Source organism: Cyprinus carpio, chromosome A21 (assembly GCF_018340385.1).
Source record: "Cyprinus carpio isolate SPL01 chromosome A21, ASM1834038v1, whole genome shotgun sequence".
Classification (NCBI taxonomy): Eukaryota; Metazoa; Chordata; class Actinopteri; order Cypriniformes; family Cyprinidae; genus Cyprinus; species Cyprinus carpio.
This window is the reverse complement of record NC_056592.1, coordinates 10,329,608-10,352,553: the sequence shown is the minus strand read 5'-3', so window position 1 is coordinate 10,352,553 and position 22,946 is coordinate 10,329,608. Positions and strand designations below refer to the sequence as shown.

Genomic DNA, 22,946 nt, shown 5'->3' with positions numbered 1-22,946 from the left:
AATCAAGGCCACTGGAATTAGTTTTCTCTGTGAACGCATGTCCCAACAGCGGAGACACTGAGTAACGGGACATTGCTCAGTAAAACACACCCAAGACAGCACTTGATGTAAATAAGTTTGAAGGATAATTGCGCATTACCTGTCGGCTTAGGTGAAAAAAAAAAAAAATGCAAACTATAAAAACAACTATAACTTTAAACCCAATCTTTATACATGCTGATCACCACTGTACCAGAAGCTATATTTTATTGCGCACTAAGGTCTGTCACCTACCTTCTCACATTTAGCAACCTGCAACGTTAGCTTCCATCTGTACAATGTGATTACTTTTAGAGGGAATAAATGGCAGAAAAAATACATATCACTCATATAATGGCCTTTGTTTTCTGATATTCAGTGAAAGTAGCAGGTGCCAACAAATTAGACATTACAATTACAAAACGGAGGAAAAGTTATCTTGGAATTACAAGAACTTTCTGTACATATTTTTTTCATTTCTTGATTGAACTTGTTGTGGACCTGCTTGATATTAAATAGCAGTTGATAAATTAAAACCTATCCATACAAGTAATTTATAGATGATGCTAATATCTCTTATATTAAATAGCAGTTGATAAATTATTTTTTTTCCATACAAGTAATTTTTCAATATTTACCTCTGAAATTTCCTGTAGTACATTTAAGTCTGCATTGTGATGAACTGAAACCAATTATCATCCTATGAAAATGCTTGAACACTATGACCCAAAGGAAACACAATGGAACAGTAATGCTAACTGTAGGCAAGATCCGATGTGTGTTTTGGTTAGCAGGTGGTCTTGTGGCTTGCTGATAGCATACAATGCATTGATAGTGTTTTCCCACTCACTCTTGATCAGATCCTTGGGGATCCTAAGGGTGATGTTGATCTGTGTGATGTACTGTAGAGGCTAGGTTGCATCTCAAACTGCCTTGCCCTCTGTAACGTTGTCTTTTCTCTAGCAGATAGAGCAGGTCTTGGATCCTGATCCACTGGTGCTGTTGGAATTTGCAGCTGTAGAGAAACCACACAGAAACAAACACAAGGAATCCGAATGAAAGAAATGTATCATATCATACAATATATGGCCAACAGGATCTGGACACTCTTTTGTTACTGGCTATTCTAGTTCAGGTCAGGTTTTTGATGGCCAATTAAGTTACTTCGAGATGAATGAAGTTCTTGATGTTTAATTACATGTTCTTCAGGTTAGCTTTTTGTGTCTGGGTTCTTTTGTGGAAGTCAAGGTGGTTTTTTTTTTCATGTTAAAAGACTGCAAAACCCTTTTTATAGCAGTAAAGTGAGGACTATTTTGCCTATTAATCTGTATATCTGTATAGGTGTGGATTTTGGGTGTTTACATACTGTTGGACATGTAGCATGTCAGTGTACACCACAGTACCTTTCAAATGTTTGGGGTCATTCATTTTATTTAATTTTTTAGGCTTTTATTCTAATGCGAGGATAATTTAAATTAAATTGACAGTAAAGTAATTTATAATGTTAAAATAAAATCATACTTCAAATAAATATGGTATAATAAAAAAAATGTTTCTTAAACACCAAATCAGCATATTAGAATGAAGGATCATGTGACACTGAAGGGGCCGTTCACATATCGTGTCTTTTGTGCGCTCAAGTTAATTATTTCAAATGTAGGCGCGCTCATTTTGGAAGCGATGTGGTTGTGAAGCGCACGTTGTGCAACTCGCTCATTTTTTCCAGGTGCGTCCACGCCGCATCAAGATAAAAACATTTCAACTTTTCAGAATGCCGCAAGCGCACCGCTGGTCATGTGACAAGAACCAACCAATCAGCTTCATCCTTTCCCGTAACAACATTGAAAGCTCAGCCAAGTTGAAGGAACAGCCGATAATAGCTGTACAGGGATAGCCAGTTTTAAATAAATTTAGTAGCAGAGCTACTGCAAGCGATTTTTTGTGCTGCAAATCCTTTTATTCTTTGCTGAAACTTCTGCTCTTCATGGAGAGCGCTGGTCATGGTTGCTTAGCAACGGCAGACGCCTCCAGAGCGCAAGCGCTTTGTTTTTAACGCACTGGAAAAAAAACACAGAAAGCGGCGCGCCTACCGTTTTCCACACGTTTTTAGGCGCGACATGTGAACGGTCCCTAAGAGGGTCTGAATGTAGGGTCTTTCTTATTTAGTAGAAATACAGTGAACAAAGGATATAGATAAATAAAAAAAAATCTTAAGCAAAAGATTAAAATTCAAACCATTTTTAGCAGCTTCTTCCTGTCTGGCCTTAACTGCCTCCTCCATTGCCTTTAGTTTTGCCTCATATTCATCCTGCCTCTCTTTCCAATGCTTCCGGTTGTTCAGAATGCCATCATACATTGGCTGGATCTCGTGGTGAAAACGAGAGAACTCCTATGGAAAACAAAGAGGGAGGGGTTGCTAATTAATCTTATCTAATGTTAAAAACAAAATTAGAATGATTTTGTCATTAATTTCTTGAAACAAACAACAACAAAAAAGATCAATTCCCTTTATTCATAAAGGTACCTTGTAAACAAAAGTACAGACAAAGTCGATAAAACCACACTGAAGCTTTGGCAGCTCTGCGGCTTTGTTCCTGTCCATCATGGGCTAGATTAAAAGACAAATACCACGTGATTGTTCTTTTTTCCAACAATGGTTTCCAAGATAGTATCTTTCCTAGCAGCCCAACCACCAATATTAGATTCAGGTACTCACGATAGGTTGTTGCTCAAGAACAGTCCTCTCAAGATCACCCTGCTCCCAGAATTCAGCTGCTACAGAGAGGGCGACCTAGGATGGGAGAAATTACACTTTGTATATTGCTGAGATGCAAAACTAGTTATTCTTCATTTGACATCTCTTACCTTGCTCTGCACCTCCCATGGTTTTGCGATAGCTGAGAGGTCACATGCTGTCATCATCATGGCCCTGGCCAATTATTAAAAATATAAAAACATGCAAAGCACAAATTGATTATTTCTAAGAGATGTATTATGCTAAAATGCCTAGCGTAAGTTGTAAATGGACACACTTACATTACAATTTCTTTCCTTGTTGTTTCAAGAGACATGAAGTCCACCCATTTCTTCTGATCTTCATATGTTTCAGAGAGATCCACAATTTTCTGGAACATTGTTCTCTTTCTTTAAGGTAGAAAAAGTTCATATTTTAAAACTTTTTATTGTCTCATTTTAGCTTTACATTTCGTTTCACTTCTTTAAATGAACAGTAACGGTCACTATACAAACAGCTGAAGAAAAACTAACTGTATATGAGTTTGAAACCACATATTGACAAGAAAATAATGCATTTTCATTGTTGAGTGAAAAATGCCTTTAACTGAATTTTATTCAAGAGACTTTAAAACATACTACTATGATATATTGTCAAACCTTACTTGAAGTACAATGCAAGATCAGTTGCAATAATGGCAATGTCAATGAGATGGAAGACATGCTCCGTCTGTCTTCTGTTGAGGTTCTGGAATATGTTTAATGACTAAGAAAAAAAAAACTTATGTTAGGAGGATCAAATCAAATCAACACGAAGGCTCACATTCTGGACAGTTTGCTCATACCTCGTCGCCTAACAAGAATTTGCCAAAGTCCAAGTGATGCCTCTCTAGAATGGAGGATCCATGCAGCTTGGCTAGAGGATTTTGGGACCTTATCACAAAACATACAAATGTGATGATGATTAACATTTTATAAGAAGCAATAATAGTACAAGTACTAGCAGAAATAGTAGTAGTATTTACTGACTTCACTTGGTAGAGATTATTTGTGCCTCTGTGGTCAATATCATGCAGGAAGCCTGCAGTGATCATGGCCATCACCTCCAAATCTGTGTAATACCGCTTCAGTTTGCCTGTCTGGCTCCATAAAAAAAAAAAAAAACATTTTCATTATGATATTTTTTTTTTACATTTTTAGTATGTGTATCAAACGTGTCATGAACAACAAAGATGCAAAAATCTGCTTGTCTAAATCTTTTTTTTTTTTTTTAATGTGTCTATATATGATAATATAAATTTAAATGATCAAATCATCTTATACATTTAGTTTGGACCCTAAACAAGTAATCCTAAGTAAAGGTAAGCTGGGCAGGTCATACCGTGAGTAAAGTGAACATGGTTTGCCCAACATTGAAGCCATGGCGCCAGTTGTGGTAGGTGATTTTCCTGTAGCCTTTGCTCACTGAGTACATGAATCTTACCAAAACCTAACAAGAAAATAGCAGCCAATTTTATGGAATTCCATGATGCCTCATGACACAAATCAGGTGTCTTCATCATTATAAACAATCATATTTACCTCCTGAGGGACCTGAAACTTTTTAACCACTCCAACTTCATAGTACATCTGAATCGCACACATTACAAGTTCCAGTTCAGTGCAGTCAAAGTCTGAAAAGTGGAATGCGTAGATCTCAAACTTATTTGGACCTGGCAGCTCTTTTTTCTGCATGGAAAATATAAAAACAAAAGTCAGACGGTCTTTTTAAAAACAAACCAATGCGAAAGGAAAAAATAAGCAAAGTATTTTGACTAATAGCTGAAACAGTATATCTTAAACTTAATACTAGTGGGTATCCTAATGGGTTCCTAATAAAGGCGACTTTATCTTATCTATCTGAGAAGATTAATATCAGACTGTAATTTTTTAAATCTTTAATTAATAAGCAGTTCAGCTTACCAGAATTTCCAAAAACTCGTCCTCCTCACAGTCTCTTGGTTCTTTGTCAAAATATTCTCTTGTTTTCTAGTATAGAAATACCAAAGAGAACAAAAATAAATAGTAATAAAATAAAATAATAAAATAAAAGTATAAACTTACAAGGATGTTTTGAATCTCATCATCTCGACATTTGACATGGTACAGCACCATGTCCTGGGCAATGTCCTTCCTGTTCTCCAGCTTATTCATTTTGTCATAGGTGTCTGTGTTGAGGACCGACCAGCCCAGAAACTGTGTCAAAGCCTGTCGAGACAGCAACGCATTGTTCCGTGAGTCAACAAGTCAGTGGTTTTTGAGTTCAGTCAGTAAATGACCATTCTCAGTAATGCTACCAATCAATCTATCAATTTTACCTCCATGAGTTGTTCATCATGGTCATCAAATGGTTTCCCGTCCTTCCTGTTGTAGAAAGTTGCAACGCCAACAATTTCTTCTTTTTTGTTGACAATTGGCAGGGACAGCACATTCTTGATGGTCCATCCACTGTCATCCAAAGCTTCCGTCTACAGAAACCCAAAGTGTTATTACTGCAAGCCAAGGGAACTTCAACCACTAAACATGTTTCAGACCAGGGCTCCTCAAATCTTGCCCTGGAGGGCCAATGCCCTGCAGAGTTTAGCTTCAACCCTAATCAAACACACCTGAGTGAGCTCATCAAGGTCTTCAGGATCCATAAAAAAATCACAGGTAAGTGAGTTTGATCAGGGTTTGAGCTAAACTCTGTCTGCAGGGCAGATTTGAGGATCCATGTTTTAGACAGTAAAAAAATAAAAATACCTGAAAGTTGAACATTTCATCTGCTGCTGCATTCATGATGTTGCAAATCTTGAATACACAACAGAAATTAACAAATGAATACTGTATGTAATTACATACTTAACCTTTCAAAAATCAACCATACTTTATTCCCGAAGTAATAAAGAAGTCACTTACAAATCCACTCTCTGCAACATATGTAGGTAATCCGCTAACCAAAGCCCAATGATCCGCAGGTGGATTTCTGTGGAAAAAGAAAATTGTGTTTTTATAATGCTTTATAATTTTATAATTCACACTCTGGCTATAACACGTTGGTTACTAGAAGAAAAACAGGAAAACGTACGGTATGACCTTGATGTCCTCTTTTCCATGCAAAATATAATCAATAACTTTGTAGAAAATAATTTCCTAAGTAAAAGGAAAGATAAAAGTTTGATTTTATAAGCATTTTAGAGACCTTAAAGGTATAGTTCTCCCAAAAAATTAATATTCTATCAACATTTATTATGCCGTTCCAAATCTATATGACTTTCTTTCACAAAAAATAAGTAATGTCCAAACTGCTCAAGCTGCTCACTTATATATAACAAAAGTGGATGTCACTGTTTGGAAAATAAGCTCCAAATTGGGACTCAAGAAAGTCAAATGGATTTGTAATGACATAAGAGTGAGTAAATGTTAAAACAATTTTGATTTTGGGTTAAATTGAATTGTACAAAATGCAGCTTACCCTTCCATCTGGAGTAACAGGGCCAGAATAAGGTGGCTGCTCTCCCATCAACACAGGCCAAATATCAAAGAACTCCTGCAAGAGAATAAAACCACCGGGCCAGTCTTAGAAAGAGACAAGAGAACCTCTAAATCAAGCATGAAGTCTCTGTTCCTTTCAGCAATTATAGTGACTGAAGTACCTTTTCCTTGGTCATGTCCAGCAGGCCCACAGAGTACCTGTCACAGTTGAGATAGGCTCGTACTGTGTACAAAGCTTTGTGAAACTGTCGTTCAATGTCTGTAAGCTCTTCAAACACCTTGTTAGCGGACCACAACAGCAGCTATGCATGAGATATATGAAAAATGCATTCATTTATATATTGTTCAATTCATTTTTTACAATTTCATCACCTATAGCTAGTTTTTGCAAGCTTGTGCAGACTGACCTGTCCTTTTCGTGTTTCACAGTTATGAAGGTAGCTCAGATGAAAAATCTTCAGGTTCAGAGAGCCAACTTTCAGATACTTTAAAAAAAGTTTTGGAAAAAGAGATTTAGATTTTTAAAAAAAGGAAGAAAATAACAATGTCATGTATGCTTTACTGTCTCAGTATATGCAAGTATGTCTTTACTCTCTCATTTCAATATTTTATAAAACAAGTAACTCTTAATTTTGTAACTCATTTAGGCATTATTGCCAGTTAAAATGTGGTAAATACTTGTCTTAATTTTGTTTACTCATTTAAAATGTGTTATTTTTAACTGTGTCCAAATTCTTTTTGAGTCCACTGTAGATTGTGTTAATAATAGTGGTGGACACAAACAGCAGACAGACACTTACATCCTCATCTTCATCTGTGAAATGGGGACCAGTAGTCTTGTTGACTGCCATAATGATGGCTACTACATCTTTGCCATTCATGATTGGTGCAGCCAAGATGTTGCGTGTGGTGTATTCAGTAAGTTCATCAACGAATGAGCTGAAGTGACTATCCTACAGTGAAAGCAAGGTCAGTTTTGTCATGCACATTACACACTGTCCCTACACATTTATACTAACTCGCACATTTATCTGACAGTATTGCTAATGGACTAATTAGACATTAGAATGGATATAAGACAGTAGATAAAAGTTTTTTTTAGTAACACTTAATAAGTTATCGTTAGTTAATGCATTGATAAATGCATTTGTTACAGTATTTATAAAACTTTGTTAATGTTAGTTAATAATAGCTATTCATTATTCCAAACTATTCATATTCCAAGTCCAATAAATAATATTAACATTTTAATAATGTATTAGTAAAGGTTAACTAATAATAATAAATGCATTAGAAAATCTTTTTTTTTTTTTTTTCATATTGTTTTGTGTTTTAGTGTGTAGGTGTTTCTTCGTGACGTGTATTGGGTAGTATTAATGAACTCCATGTACTTCCTACTGTATATGGCTAAGGTTAGGATGAGGGTTTGGTTTAGGGTTAGTTGCATGCAATTATGCATAATTTATTGTTATAACTGTAGTAAGTACATGTAATGTGTAACAAGGACACTATAAAATAAAGTAAATTTTGTAAAACCCACAACCTATTGTACAAATGATTTAATAAATAAACAATCTGTTCTAAGTTTTTGTGTGATTCAACTACTGAGAGGAGATTTGGTCACTGCATAAATGCCACATGTGAAATCCTTCATGCTGGACATGGGTCATGGCATACTGAAATAAATGGATTATGTCCAGAGGATTTGCCAAGTCTCAAAATATGACCATACCTGCAGTCTAATTATGTATAATAGTGTCATTAGTCTCTTTCAATCACGTTTTAAAGTTTGTCTGATCTGTGTACAGATGTTTTAAAAGCAATGTTTTCTTTTGTACCTGTGTAACATCCTTCACATTGATGGGCTTCTTGGTTTGAGCCACATATCCTACTATACCGATGTCCAGAGGGAAGACGATCTCAGAGTCTGGAGGCACCACACAGTCATCAAGCTCAGAATTTTCATTAACGTTGAAGAGACGAGTAGCCAGCTCAGCGATGCCGTTCCGCTGTCGATACATGAACAAGCTACATCGGTCGGCGTGAATCAGAGCACTGATCCGCTTCAGAATCTTAAAAATCACCTTCTCCATATTGACGTTCTCCTGCATGTCTGTAATGAGATCGTAGAATATCATTCCTTCCTCTACTGAACATATGTCCTTAAAACTGTCCATATCCACTTTAGACTCTGGTATTCGCATGATCGAGGCCACAGCACCAGGTTTGAGCTTTTTGTCAAAATAGCTCCTGGCAAAATCTGGATTTCCATCCAGGAACTTCTCCACATCTTCTTTTTTGACACTCATCTTGGGATCTTCTGCCCCAATCCCAGTATTGGCAGGTGATGGCCAAGTATTGAGAGCTCAAATAAGTTTTCAGGACAAAAACTGAATATTTACAGCATAAAAACCTCAAATGGTTGAGAAAACGAAGAATCGTGAAGCAAGCAGGGGCAACCCGTGTCCAATCTAACTGTCATCAGCAAGGTGTTTTCCTAATAGTGTTGAAGGTGAATCAGGATCTGCTCTAGGAAAACTGATCAGGTGACCTGCATCAAAGCCTGAGCCCAGAGCTGAAACGGACTGCTGTCCTCCTCTGAATGCTCTCTGTGTCCTGGGAAAGAGAAGAGATGCACTTAATGACCATTTCAGAGGAAACGCTATAGAATCATAAAGTATGTGAGTGGTAATGCACAATCATATGCTTTGTTCCTCTTTGTCTCCTCTCCCAGAAGCCTGGCCTTTGCGCTACAAGCTCTTTAAGTTCTTATTAAAAACACACTTCTCATTACTAAGCCCTATTTAACCAGGCCACTAGCTGATTATCTCAGCACCCCAGTTGTCTTCTTACTCAGTGGGACTGCAACCATGGGCGCAGTGAAAGGGCTTTCCTTAAAAAAAGGAAAAGAACATATGTACAGTGTATGTGAATATTAGTCATTAAAAAAGACCAAAAGATAGACCAGACATATTAATATTGTGCCTGAAAAACCTTTTTTAAAACCTGTTGGACTTGGTTCTGCTCCTGAACTACAAATTCTATATCAGATTTAAAGGTATATACACAAACAAAATAAAATAAACAAATGAAAAATTGTGTTAATAGTTAATAAATTAGATTTCAACATGTGACACTCTGTGTTTTTTATCTGAAAGAGACTGTGTTTGATGCTACATTTCAAGATTTTTGGTGCATTCTAAATAATCCTAATGAAAACTACTGAGGGATATGGGCCTAGATGGAATAACGATACAGATCTTATCATAAAATGCCTATAATCCTTTTGTTGAGGTAAAGTTCATTTCTATATAAAGGCCTCGTATCCATCTTAAGCAAAAGGTCATGAGGATAATCAGCATATTAATAGCTTCATACGTGCACAAAACAAGTGAGAGCTTTGGCTCCTGAGGGTAGGTCCTGTGTGCATCTGTGAGTGCTGATACATCTCTGTTGTTTCGGTGTACATTTAGAAGCTGTAAATGATGTATAGTCAAATGTATCCAGTTGTCAGTTAGTTGCCAATACACAAAGATTGCAACTAAATCAACCTGTTAGAAAAAGTGTAATATCTTTGGAGTAGCATGAGGAAATGGGAATCAACTCTACTAGGGTGTAAACCTCAAACTCTTTATTTGCACATCAGAACTATAACCAATACGATATCACTAAACAATGTTTTGATAAGAATAACGGATTTCTATGTGCAATTTTCCTTAATGTGCTAATGTTTGTTTAAACATTTAAATTGTAATATGTAAGACACTTTTATTCTTTAGCATGTCAACAAACATTTTACATAAAAGCAGAACTCAGAATCTGAATCCAGCCCAAGTGTTTTTGTGCCACCTGGTGATAAGAATCAGTCATTATTCTGCACTCTTAGAAAAAAAATATATACATTATGTAAATAGCCTAGAAAAGAAAATCACAATAAGTCCTTAGTGAGAGAAGCTGAAGTTGATTATTGTTCTTGATGTTGTAATAATGATTATTAATTTTGATTAATAAAAAGTTTTGTGTTTTTTTCTGGAGTGGGGAGGTATCTCATATTCATCTCATATTCTGGTTTGTGTTAAACAGAACTATACTTTGACATTTTGTTGTACAACATAAACTGCACACACTCACACCCCAATCATTCCTAATGACACAATCACATCACATGTGGGCCTCTGTAGGTAAAGTTGCAGTGTTGATGGCAATGTGTAATCTGAATGTGACCCTAAAGTGGCCCATGTGGTAAACAGTGATTATGGCCCAAATAGTGCCAACCAAATGTGGTACACATATGTTTCAGCAAATGTGGCCCTGGTACATTAAAACGTATCTGGGACAGTTTTGGCAAAGATATGGCACAGTGAGCATTGGCTAATGTAACTGTGAGCTTAAAGTGGCCCATATATGATGCCACAAATGTGGACCAGTTATCCTCAAATGTATCTGGGCCAGTTTTGGCATGGTAAGCACTGTATAATGTGGCTGTGTGTCTAAAGTGGCCCCGCATATCATGCCACAAATGTGGCCCAGTTATCCTAAAGCATTTTTTGGCCCAGTTATGGCAAAGATACGGCACAGTGAGCACTGGCTAATGTAGCTGTGAGCCTAAAGTGGCCCACATATGATGCCACAAAGGTGGCCCAGTTATCCTCAAACATATCTGGACCAGTTTTGGCAAAGATACGGCACAGTGAGCACTGGCTAATGTAGCTGTGAGCCTAAAGTGGCCCACATATAGTAATACCAATGTGGCCTAGTTATCCTACAGCATATCTGTGCCAGTTTTGGTAAAGATATGGCATGGTAAGCACTGGCTAATGTGGCTGTGAGCCTAAAGTGGGCCGCATATGATGCCACAAATGTGGCCCAGTTATCCTCAAACATATATGTGCCTGTTCTGGCAAAGATATGGAATGGTAAGCACTGACTAATATGTGGCTGTGAGTCAAAAGTGGGCCGCATATAATGCAACAACTGTGGCCCAGTTATCCTCAAACGTATCTGGGCCAGTTTTGGCAAAGATATGGCACAGTAAGCACTGGCTAATGTGGCTGTGAGCCTAAAGTGGCCCTTATATGATGCCACAAATGTGGCCCGCATATATAATTACAAATATTTCCCAAATAATTAATAATAATTCACAGCATTGGCTAATGTGTAAGCCAACTTGTCCCACATCTGACATGGCAAATATGCCCCATATATTATAAAACAAATGAGGACCACTTCTGGTTGTAACACTTGACAAGTAAAGGGCACTTCTTGGATATAACACTTGACACTGGCTAATTGAAATGGAAGCTTGAAATTGTAAATATGGCCTAATAGAATTTGGCTACTTTTATTTTTTCATATTTGTACTGTGCAGCATAAAAACAAAAGTGCACTATAATGATTGTACTCTTACTGTCATGGTTTCTGTTATTTTTTTTTTTCCTTTCGCACCATTTCCCTTGTTGTGCGGATTGTATTATTCTGTTCAGATGTGCCTAGTTAATTATCTTTGTTTGGTCTGAGTACTTAAGTTCCTGTATGTCCACTTTGAGTTTGTCTGGTCTGTACTACATTATGTTTGGATTTACCCTTGTTAAATTAAAGACTTATGCTATACAACCTTTCATCTTCGTTGTGCGCTCTTTAACACAATTAAAATCGATGTGGCCCAGATTTGGGCCAGTTCTGCTTTATTTGGTTTGTTCATGGCTGACATTGGGCTTTCTTTTGGCTTGCTTGTGGCCCAAACCTGGCAAACAAGAGCAGACCACCCAATTGCCAGCATTCCACACGGCATGTTGGCCAGATGAGAGTGTCAGATGAGAGTGCCAGATCAGGCCCACAGAATTTTGCTATCTGGGACACAGCAGAGTTTCGTTTCTGAATGAATCCATGTTTTGAATGAATTGTGTAAACCAATGATTCAAAGCCCCATTCATAAAGAGACTCGTTTACTTCATTCCTGAATGAATCAGCCATTTGAATATATAGAATAGATATGAATATTTGAGTAGATATTTTCCTCCATCTGCTGGCAGATTTAGTTCCTTATTAAGATTATCATTTAATTAAAATAATAATAATAATAATGATAAAAACAAAAACATTAAAGGGATAGTTCACCCCCCAAAAAATTAATTCTATCATCATTTGCTCACCCTCATGTAATTTCAAACCTTTCTTTTGTGGAACATAAAAGAAGGTATTTTGAAGACTGCTGCTAACAAAGCTCTTTTGGTTACCAATGTCTTTCATTGTATTAACAAAAAATACTGAGATGTTTCTCAAATTATCTTCTTTATGCTCCATAGTTTATGTGTGATGTTAGGCTGTTGTAGCCTAAATGTTTATGTGAAATAAGTATTTTTTTAATGACAGCTTATGTTGAATCAAATAAAATAGTTCTAAAGCTACAATTTTGTAATGTCTATACTTGATACTTTCTCATTTAACACAAAAATGGGTTTAAATAATCTTTTGTGGGTATTTTCACAGTCAAAATTTTTTTGTGATTAATTAGATTAATCAAAACATGTAATTAATTCAATTAAAAAATGTAATCGACTAACAGCCCTAGTTTTACAGATTATTTGAAATTTAAAATATATTAGAATGGATACACATCAGTTTGAATGCCCCATTTGTGTACAAACTGAAAAGGATATATTATTTTACACAGCTGATTTGCACTGATAACCAATGCCTAGAAGAACTGAATCAATATACAGTATAAATCACAAGGGACAAATACATTTATATTTTGGAAACATAACAGAGATTATGGGAAAAGTTAATGAGGGCTCGTGAGATCTAAAAAAAGGTTAAAATTGGACAGATGTTGTTTTGCCATAAGGAGATCAAGTTATCCACTTACTGTAATTTCTAGACTTCAGTGAGGATAATTCCTTTAAACTGACATTATTCAACTCTTGGTTCCAGGCAAATTAAAACACAAATGAAAATTAAATGCATTTTCAGAGAACAGAAGAATGTTATTGCTTACCATATAAGTATTTATATTATATGTTCTACTGTATACTATTATATGTGCATTTTCAGAGAACAGAAGAGTTTTATATGTGCATGTCTTAACAGATTCACAAGATTATAAGTATATGTTTTAAATGTTTAAAATAAATGTAGCTCAGATGAGCTTAAGAAGAATTTGACAAGAATATAAAAATATAATTAAATGTAATAATTAAGTGTAATTAAAATCAAAACAATCAGGAGTCAAATTTGTCTGAGGCTTAGAGGAACATTTCTAAGAATGTGCCCAATTATAAGAGAACAAAACTTAAGGATTTTCACAGTGATATAAATTAAATAAAGTTTATCAATAGATATTAGGCATAATGTTTTCAATGTTAATCGAGCAGTAACACAGTTAATTTACATCGTCAATGCAACAACCTTCAAAGATTCAAAGAAAAAATGTTGGACTAAGTGCAGTATGAGCTTATCCAGATCATTATTAAGTTGGGTCATCTGAGTTCTTGCCAGTTTATCTACAATAGGTTAATACCTTCTGAAAACTGTTCTTGTTATGACTGCCGGTAAGTATTCTCATGCCAGCTGGTGTCTTGGAGACAAAACAGATTGAGTGTCTGTACTGAGCCAAGTCTCTGCTGGAGAAACAAAGGGTTAATGACATAAGGGGCTTTTAAAGCCTGACATTGTAGGTAAACAAGATGTAGAAAAGTCCAGACTCCAGACTGTGTGACACAGTTTTCTGAACTTGTACTGATAAATAATAATCAGAATTTAAAGAGGGAGAGATTTAAATGAAATCCAAATGTTTACATTTCAAAAACAGGGCTCCCTCTTTTGGTTATTTATAACCTGCATCATATATACATAACTGAAGTCACAGAAGTTCACTTAACCGGCGACATGCCCGTTTTTACAACATTGTGTAAAAGAAATGAGTAACCATAGTTAGTGTGATACCCAACCATTCATGAAAATGAACAAAGTGGCAGAATGTCAGCAAATATATAAGAACATACTGACTGTTTTTAAAAGATAATTAACTCAAGCTCATGCTTTGTTTGCTGGGGAAAAACAATAAGGTCATATGTAATGAGTCTTATATCAATAAAATAAGAACAAAGCAGCTAAGCAAACACTGAATATCCTTTGACGTTAGTATAACATATGTGATCTAGTACGCTGCCTCACATAAGCGTGCAGTCACGTAAGATATCGCCATCATCAATAAAATGTTCCCATGAAGTAACTGCAATGGCTAGCTTCGTTAGTTGAATCTGAGCTTATTTAAAGATTTCTGTTCAAACCTATTAGTCTTCTGTTGTAGAACTAAGTAAATTATTATTATTTTTTTCACATAATGGTTATATTCTTCATTGGATTGGAATAACAAATGTTGCACTATACAGTTGCAGAATTTTGAATGATAATTTTCACAAATAGATAGTAAATGTCATTTGCTGCATCATTACTGCTAAAAGTGACCATTTTCAAACAGGTTTTCTCATACACTCTGCCCAGCTGCCCTTGGTCAGACAAACAGGTAGTCACGCCCCAATCTCACACCATTGGCTGAGCTGTTGTCAGGCAGACCGGATGCTCAAACAAACAGAGCAATGTACTGACAGCAACACAGAGCCACAGGCACAAACAGTGCTACACTTTTAAGGGAAACAACCTACACGTTTTATATTAAAATGGGCTTCGACAATTAATAGAAAGCATTTTAACATTACAAAACACACACTTTAATACACACATTTAAAAATAGTATTTGCAAAGGTATATCTATATGTCTATATAGATTATCAGCAGATTTATGCTAGTCCGATTCAAACATAAAATCAAATTCTAGTGCAACTGTATAAAAAAGCAAATATAAATTTTTTCCGCATGTGGCTCATAGTGCACTACTCAGATGCTTTCAGCCACATACAAATTCAGTAATACTAAGTAGAGACTGTGGGTGGCACCGTTTCTATGGTGATCAGCCCACAGCCCACAGCCCACCCCCCCATCTCCATCTGTCTGATTGGTTGATGATGGTTAAGAAAGCGGAGCAACATCTTTACCCACAATCCTTTGCTCTTTTCAGACAGTCAAGCTAATGCGCACCGGGAAATTCAGCAGTGAAGGCATGGCACATGTATTCTCCATTCTATTCATCTACTCCTATGACAAGGGTGAGTCCCTGTTTCCCAAAATATTCAACCTCAGTCTTTATATGGTGGTGGGCTTCCTTTTATACAAAGCTTTTTTATATTAGTATGATATCACAAGAATATTTAATAGGAAATGTAGATAAAGCAACATGCCATTTGGCACATTCATGTAATTTATTTTCTGACATTATTTTAGGATTTTAGACACTTTAGAAATGATCATATGGCACTGAACTGGTATACAATTCATTTCTACATATTATCTAAACTCATACTGCCCTACTACTATTAAGCCATATCTTACATAAGACCTCAGTTGGCCAAGGATCATATTTGAAGGTCTGTTTGTCATTCACTCATATCACTAATAAAGTATGACTCATAACTGATGCATTTCATGTAAAGTGGGTCAAGATCTCTGTCTATACAACCTGCCAGACCTGATAACAACAACTGTACTGTATGTCTGCAGTTAGGAAAAAGGACATTATTCTTAACTACACACGTCATTATTTTACCAGATGCCTGAGGCTCACAGTTCATAGAATAAACTGAGAGATTGCCTCAACTGGCCCTTTGTTATTTATTGACACAATAATAATGTAAATGAATGGAAACACACACCCACATATACACACAGACAGCAATATGGGACAAATCATACTATAATACCCAGAAGAAAAAAGAAAAAAACAATACATATATGTATGTATATATAAGCTTGCACATCCACAAATATAATAAATATTACTTATACTATTAAATAATATAATAAAATTGTATAATACCACCATTGTCTGGTTTCAATGATGAAATCCTCCCATATGATCTACGTGTGGCACCCATCATGTGAGACGTTTTTTAAAAGCAGAACATTTATGACAAAAGAGTCTTTGCAGAAATGTGTGTAAATCATATTTCACACAATTTTCACAGTATAAATGCCATACATCCTGTAAGTAGCACAAACAACAGCAACTTTAAGTCAGTATTTAATTTGTGGACACTACATGCCATTATACATCTCTGCATTGCCAGCAGCAAACAAAGAGACAATTCTTAAACTCTTCTAATTCACAAAGCCAGTATATAACTCATTTATCTAGTTCAGATAAAACAGTGATTCTATTTTCTTTATCTTCGTGGAACGATCTGATGTGTGAAATGTTTTTGTTCAATTTGAGAAGAACCAGTAAAGATTGACTCTTTGCACCATGCCAGGTTGTCCTGCTATTGTTTTTTAATATCCATCTGTATAATATTACTTTTTAATATTTTATTAAAAATGGGCTACAATAATTTAAATAAAGCATTCACACCCTTTACAATTAAATTTAGTATATTTACTTCAATGCATATAACTTAAAACAAGTATTATGTCAGTCTTATGTTGTGGTACACTGTAAATAAAATATAAAAATTCCAGTGCAATTCAAGTGCAAAAAGTATAACAAAGCAAATGTCTTCTCATTTCTTCTCATGCGGCTCTTGTTGCACGTCTAGTCTAGAATTTAGTAGTGCAGATGAAACTTATTTTCATTGTATTTCGTAGCATGAACTAATGTGTGAACTGGTTTTGCTCCATCTATAAGAACAAGTAAAAGATTGACTCTTACGCCTTATTATCCGGATGCCCTGCTATTGCTCAATTCAGAGAATTACAACTAGCATATGTTTAACCCAGGAGGGACACAACACTTACGCCTTCTGTTCTTACAGCCTATGAAAACTTATGTCAGAAAGGGGGACTGCCTGAAGGTTTTTGCATACTGAAGCATGGACTTACACCATTGCATTTCATTTAGATGCTGGGAGGCGGTGTGTAGAGAGGTTAGTGAATAAATTAAGCAGTTTTGTTCATTTTATAGCTTGTCCCTTTAAGAGATCACTTATTCAGGTGAGTGTTGTATTTAATAGCTGCTCATTTAGATTGTTATTTCTGTCTTAATATTCAAAAAACACACTGAGCATACATCTACTTTAGCAGAAGGACAACTGAAGAAGAAAACAAAATAGTTTACTAATGTTAATGCCAGTTCAAATATAGACCTATAATCTTTATGAGACGCCATCATGGAAAACAGTCTCATATCTAAGCGGTGACTTTATGACCCTCCAATAAATAGGCAATTAGGAGATAAATAAAAAAAGCATGCATGTGTAGTTTGCTTTGATTGATGCAATGAAAGACCAATGTCTTTCATTGTCAAGGACAGGCACATCCAAACCTACAGCAGATGCCTGCCACATTGACATGAAGAGGAATTAATGGGACAAGGAATCAAAAAGAAATGTTTGGTGAGATTTTTCTGTGAACTAATTAGTAACTGGGCAGTTTTACTCAGGAATTGCTTTGAATAGCCCCACAGCTAAGCACACAGATGAGCATGTTGTGCCACATGCAGTACATCTGTACGTGTAATTTGCGGAGTTTTATTAATGATTATAAAACGTTGGGGACTTTAACATCATTGCCGTCATGTATAGCTGTATAAGTCTTATTAATAATAATGACCTGAGATGTAGGTGAGATGTAAGATCAAGCTTTTGTTTCCTGGTTTCTTTCTAGCTACAGATCAAACAGCTTTAAAGGCTGATAAGAGAAGTATGTGAGAATCATTTCTAATGATTGGTGAACGCTGTCCCTAAACCCTCTCAAACACCGATTGGTGTGTAACCTTTGATAATTGTGTTAACTTGCGTGACTAATTATTGACTTGTTCCCAGAGAACAGTTAAAAAAAAAAAAAAAAAAAAAGACAACACAGAAAGGGTTGTACATTCACATTTGCTGATTACACTTGCCATTAATCAGTTACCCCTGTTTAACAGACATCCAGATTGATATTTAAAGGAGATCACTGACTGATCAAAGGTCTTTGTCCCTTTTTCAGGAGCTGTCTTAAAAGCCCCATCAGTGCATGGGTCCCTCATCACTGGAAGTCATGGAGGACCTAAACTGTGTGACTGTGGGCACACTAAAGCGTAGAGTACGACAAAGGAAACGGATTCATGAGATTATCAGGACCAAATTGCAGCGAAACCTCTCCTGCTCAGGATCTAAAGTGAAGAGCACTCTAACAGGCTTCTTCCCCGTAGTGAAATGGCTACCCAAGTACAAGGTGAAGGACTATATATGGGGAGATCTGATGTCTGGGCTCATAATTGGCATTATATTGATCCCTCAAGCCATTGCGTACTGCCTGTTGGCGGGCTTGGATCCTATCTATGGCTTGTACACTTCATTTTTTTCAAACATCATATACTTCTTCATGGGGACGTCAAGACATGTTTCTGTGGGCATCTTCAGCCTCATGAGTCTGATGGTTGGACAAGTTGTGGACCGAGAGGTCTACCTTGCAGGCTTTGATTTGAATGAAGACAGTACGAAAAGCGCATTTGGGATAAATGGTACTGGGGACGCTAACAGTACTCTGGTCAACTTGAAGATCATGGCACTGGATATGGAATGTGGAAAGGAGTGCTATGCCATTGGCATTGCCACAGCAGTAACATTTCTTGCTGGAGTCTACCAGGTACGTACACATTGTTAAATCACATCTGAAAATCTCCACGCAAAGATGTAAGTGCTGTAACAAGTAAAATATTTTCATTTAAATAATGTGAGTGAGAGATTCAAAGGAATGAACGGTGTAGGGGACCAAAAAAATGTTCCTTGAAACACAATTGTACATTCCCTGAACTGTAACATTGTCACACAATTATACAAAGAATCATGGGACCGAGTGCCCATCAGTTGTATTCTCCAAAATCATTTCAAGGTGTCCTCTGAAGTAGCCCATTTTGAGCACTTTGGTTTGGAACAGCCCTTCAGTATAGCGGCCATGATTGTTTTTAATTCTAAGTGCCCTTTGGAGATGGATTTAACCCATTTGGAAGACAGCGAACGACATCCTCCAAATGAATTTTTTTATTATTACATTTTAACTTTAAGCCCCATAAAAATATCAACATGACTTTTAATAAAGAAACATGATCGTCATCAAAGGTGGACAGTAACTAGGTACATTTACTTGAGTACTGTACTTAAGTACACTTTTTGAGTATCTGTACTTTACTTGAGTATTATTTTTTTCTGGAAACTTATTACTTTAACTTCACTACATTTGAAAGAAAAATATCTTACTTTTTACTCCACTACATTTCTGTCAAGGTCCTTGAGTAGAAAGTAGTTTTGACGTCAAATCATTCTCTTTTTCAACCAAAATACTGTCCAACGCTGGAGATTAACGTCAATGTGAAGTTGGATTCTGACATCAACCAGATTTTCTAAATGTGTATTTTGTCATTGTTTTGGAGCATACTAGCTTTTAGGTAACAGTAAGGCTAACATATTCATACTAAAAGCCACAAAAAAAAAAAAAAAAAAAAATAGGGCACTATTTGAGGGAACCATTGTGGACTTTATTGAGTGCATTAATCTCACATTCAATCCCACTACTGGAACTGTGTTCTAGAAATATATCTGATATTTATATGAGGGAAGGCAGGCATAGATTCAGAGGCATATGGTACTGTAAGTATTACATACAACAATGTAACAATAATAAAACAATGCATTGACATTTACTTTTTACTTTTAATACTTAAGTACTTTTAAAAACAAGTACTTCTGTACTTTTACTTAAGTACAAATCGGTCCTTACAACTTTTACTTGTAACGGAGTAATATTTGACCAGTAGTATCTGTACTTTTACTCAAGTAAGGAAGTTGTGTACTTTTGTCCACCTCTGATCGTCATAAAAGTCATTTTACGTGCATTTTTTATATATTTCTAAATAAATACATAGTACAGAAAAAAATGAATGTCATGTCCTTGACTGAAAAATGTATTGTATGTTCTCCTCAGGTGCTGATGGCCGTTCTCAGGCTGGGGTTTGTCTCTGTTTATCTGTCTGCTCCTATGCTTGATGGCTTTGCCACTGGGGCATCTTGCACTATCCTCACTGTCCAAGCCAAGTACCTGCTTGGCCTTAAGATCCCTCGACACCAAGGCTACGGCACTGTGGTGTTCACTTGGATCAATATCTTTAAGAACATCCACAAAACCAACTTCTGTGATTTAATAACAAGTGCCATTTGCATCATAGTGCTGGTTGCAGGAAAAGAGATCCAGGATCGCTATAAGGACCGTTTGAAGATACCACTGCCCACAGAACTGGTGGTAGTGGCAGTTGCCACAATAGTCTCCCACTTTGCTGATCTAAACGGACAGTTTAGCTCCAGTATCTCAGGTGCCATTCCAACTGGTTTCATTCCTCCAAAGGTGCCCAGTATTGAACTGATGCCCCATGTAGCATTTGATGCCATTCCATTAGCTGTCATTAGTTTTGCTTTTACCGTTTCTCTGTCTGAGATGTTTGCTAAAAAGAATGGTTACACAGTTAGGCCCAATCAAGAAATGATAGCAATTGGGTTTTGCAATATAATTCCTTCATTTTTTCATTCTTTCACTACAAGTGCAGCCCTTGCGAAAACTATGGTGAAGGACTCAACAGGTTGCCAGACTCAGGTCTCCAGTATAGTGAGTGCCTTAGTGGTTCTTCTGGTCCTTCTTTTCTTTGCACCATTTTTCTACGCTCTCCAGAAATGTGTCCTCGCCTGCATCATCATCGTCAGTCTGCGGGGTGCCCTGCGCAAATTTCGAGACGTCCCTACGCAATGGCGTGAAAGCAAGATTGAGGCAATCGTCTGGTTGGTGACCATGAGCTCAACTGCTTTAATTAGCGTGGAGCTTGGATTGCTGATTGGTGTGGTCTTCTCTATGATCTGTGTGGTGGGCCAGACTCAGAATCCTAAAGTTTCGTTACTGGGACAAATTGAACAAACCAACGACTTTGAGGACATGGAAGAGTACGATAATCTTTCACCTGTTCCAAAAGTGAAGATCTTCCGTTTTCAGGCGCCTCTTTTCTATGCCAACAAAGACTTCTTTTTAAAATCTTTATATAAAGCAACTCATCTTGAGCCATTCCTTGAAATAACCCGCAGAAGAAAACTTGAGAAAAAAGCTAGAGAAAAGGCAGCGAAGAAGACAGATAGAGTAGATGAAACAAATGGAGATGTAACTCTAAACTTGATTTCAAAAAACATTGATTTTCATACCATCATTTTGGATTGCTCCTGCATTTCCATAATAGACACAACAGGAGTGAGCACCTTCAAAATGGTTTTAAAAGACTATAAAGAAGTTGGTGTGAATGTAATTCTAGCTTGCTGCAACACACCAGTAATAGATTCTTTAAGAAGAGGCTCTTTTTTTGGGGCTGGTGACAAAGACATGGAACAACTGTCATTTCATACTATCCACAGTGCTGTTTGTTTTGCTACTAGTATGACACAAACAGTTAATGACTCGTCTGTGTAATGTGTCCACAAACGGCTTCAAGAGCTGAAAAACATTTTCTATTAAAACATATGAAACAGGATGTTCAGCTCTTAGAAAATGATGAAAGTTGAATACATTTATGAAAATCAACATGATTGAAAAAAAATCCACTCCTGTTTGAGTTAGAACTGAATATGAATATTTTGAATAGTCTGCTGCTGTACAAACTCAGGGGTTATTATTATAAACACTGGAATACAAACCTGCATTTATGCCTCACATTAAGTTTTTTATTATTATTATTATTTAGCTACCAAAAAGTACTCAAGTACTCAAACAAATAACTACATAATTATGTTTTGTGACATATTTCTGACACACTAATCCTCAAAAATTAATTTAATACAATTTTAAATGTAAAATATACAAGAAGACAGATAATTTCCTGTGTGACTGGTGAACAGGACAATGAGAAGACAATACAGATCTGTGATAAGTTGCCTGTCATACTGCCTTGTAAATGTGAAAATGTTTTTATGGTGTTCTTGAGGAAATAAAAGTGAAGGGTGAATTTCACCTGGAGATGTGATTATATTTTAAACCGGTGTCAATAACTGCTATTTGGACTCCATGGATATACTTGTTGCCTTAAGGTTCATGCTTGTTTTCAGCTTCATATAGGCCTACATGATAATGTACAACCCACCATATTCATGTTTTACATAGCCTACTTGGTTATGACGATTACATTGCAAAAACATTTTAATTTTAGGCCTTTTATATAAACGTTAGCCATTTCTGTTTTTTTGGTTTCAGTTCACTTATTGTGTTTACAAAATAGTTTGAGATCAAACACTAATAGGTAAACCACCTGCAGACCTCCAGTTAAACCCCCTGTTGATAAGGAACAATTGTCCATGTTTTTGCCAAGAAAAACACACATGCAATGGTGGCATTACAGCTTACTGTACATTACCTTAGTTGAAGATACTCCACAGATTTTGTTGTTTGTATCTCCATGTTTCATCATTTGTGTCAGTTCTGCAACACAAGCGCTGATTCTTATCTTTTAAGTTTAGTGGAGCAAATTATTCCAATAATTTATCGCACTATCATCCTAAAGGATAACCGTCGTTATCTCAAAACACTGCGGAATGTGTTTGATTATGATAATGAAATTTCGCTCC

General features: G+C 36.3%; 2 protein-coding genes across 9 annotated transcripts; one reads left to right on the top strand and one right to left on the bottom strand.

The window, feature by feature from the left end:
- Positions 1-641: 641 nt before the first annotated feature.
- Positions 642-22,937, bottom strand: LOC109046078 (rod cGMP-specific 3',5'-cyclic phosphodiesterase subunit beta-like). Of its 5 annotated transcripts, XM_042778937.1 has the most exons (25): positions 22,736-22,937; positions 13,784-13,886; positions 8,349-8,880; positions 8,103-8,273; positions 7,065-7,217; positions 6,672-6,761; positions 6,426-6,566; positions 6,245-6,319; positions 5,858-5,922; positions 5,689-5,755; positions 5,533-5,580; positions 5,109-5,258; positions 4,855-4,998; positions 4,714-4,779; positions 4,333-4,479; positions 4,133-4,240; positions 3,781-3,890; positions 3,597-3,684; positions 3,417-3,517; positions 3,055-3,162; positions 2,884-2,947; positions 2,735-2,809; positions 2,543-2,626; positions 2,254-2,407; positions 642-1,033 (listed from the first exon to the last, which is right to left on the bottom strand). In XM_042778937.1, the coding sequence occupies exons 3-25, from the start codon at positions 8,571-8,573 to the stop codon at positions 978-980; spliced, it is 2,490 nt and encodes an 829-aa protein (XP_042634871.1). In that variant the 5' UTR covers positions 8,574-8,880; positions 13,784-13,886; positions 22,736-22,937; the 3' UTR covers positions 642-977. The 5 variants fall into 5 exon arrangements, with proteins under 5 accessions (XP_042634871.1, XP_042634867.1, XP_042634868.1 ...); XM_042778933.1 differs by having other exon boundaries at positions 8,103-8,880; positions 22,736-22,936; XM_042778934.1 differs by having other exon boundaries at positions 8,103-8,880; positions 13,784-13,883; positions 22,736-22,936.
- LOC109080581 (sulfate anion transporter 1-like) lies at positions 15,337-22,335 on the top strand. 4 transcript variants are annotated; one of them, XM_042778938.1, is made up of 5 exons: positions 15,341-15,431; positions 17,130-17,240; positions 17,622-17,708; positions 18,304-18,945; positions 20,281-22,335. In XM_042778938.1, the coding sequence occupies exons 4-5, from the start codon at positions 18,331-18,333 to the stop codon at positions 21,796-21,798; spliced, it is 2,133 nt and encodes a 710-aa protein (XP_042634872.1). In that variant the 5' UTR covers positions 15,341-15,431; positions 17,130-17,240; positions 17,622-17,708; positions 18,304-18,330; the 3' UTR covers positions 21,799-22,335. The 4 variants fall into 4 exon arrangements, with proteins under 4 accessions (XP_042634873.1, XP_042634872.1, XP_042634874.1 ...); XM_042778940.1 differs by lacking the exon at positions 17,622-17,708; XM_042778939.1 differs by lacking the exons at positions 17,130-17,240; positions 17,622-17,708 and having other exon boundaries at positions 15,337-15,431.
- Positions 22,938-22,946: the final 9 nt, after the last annotated feature.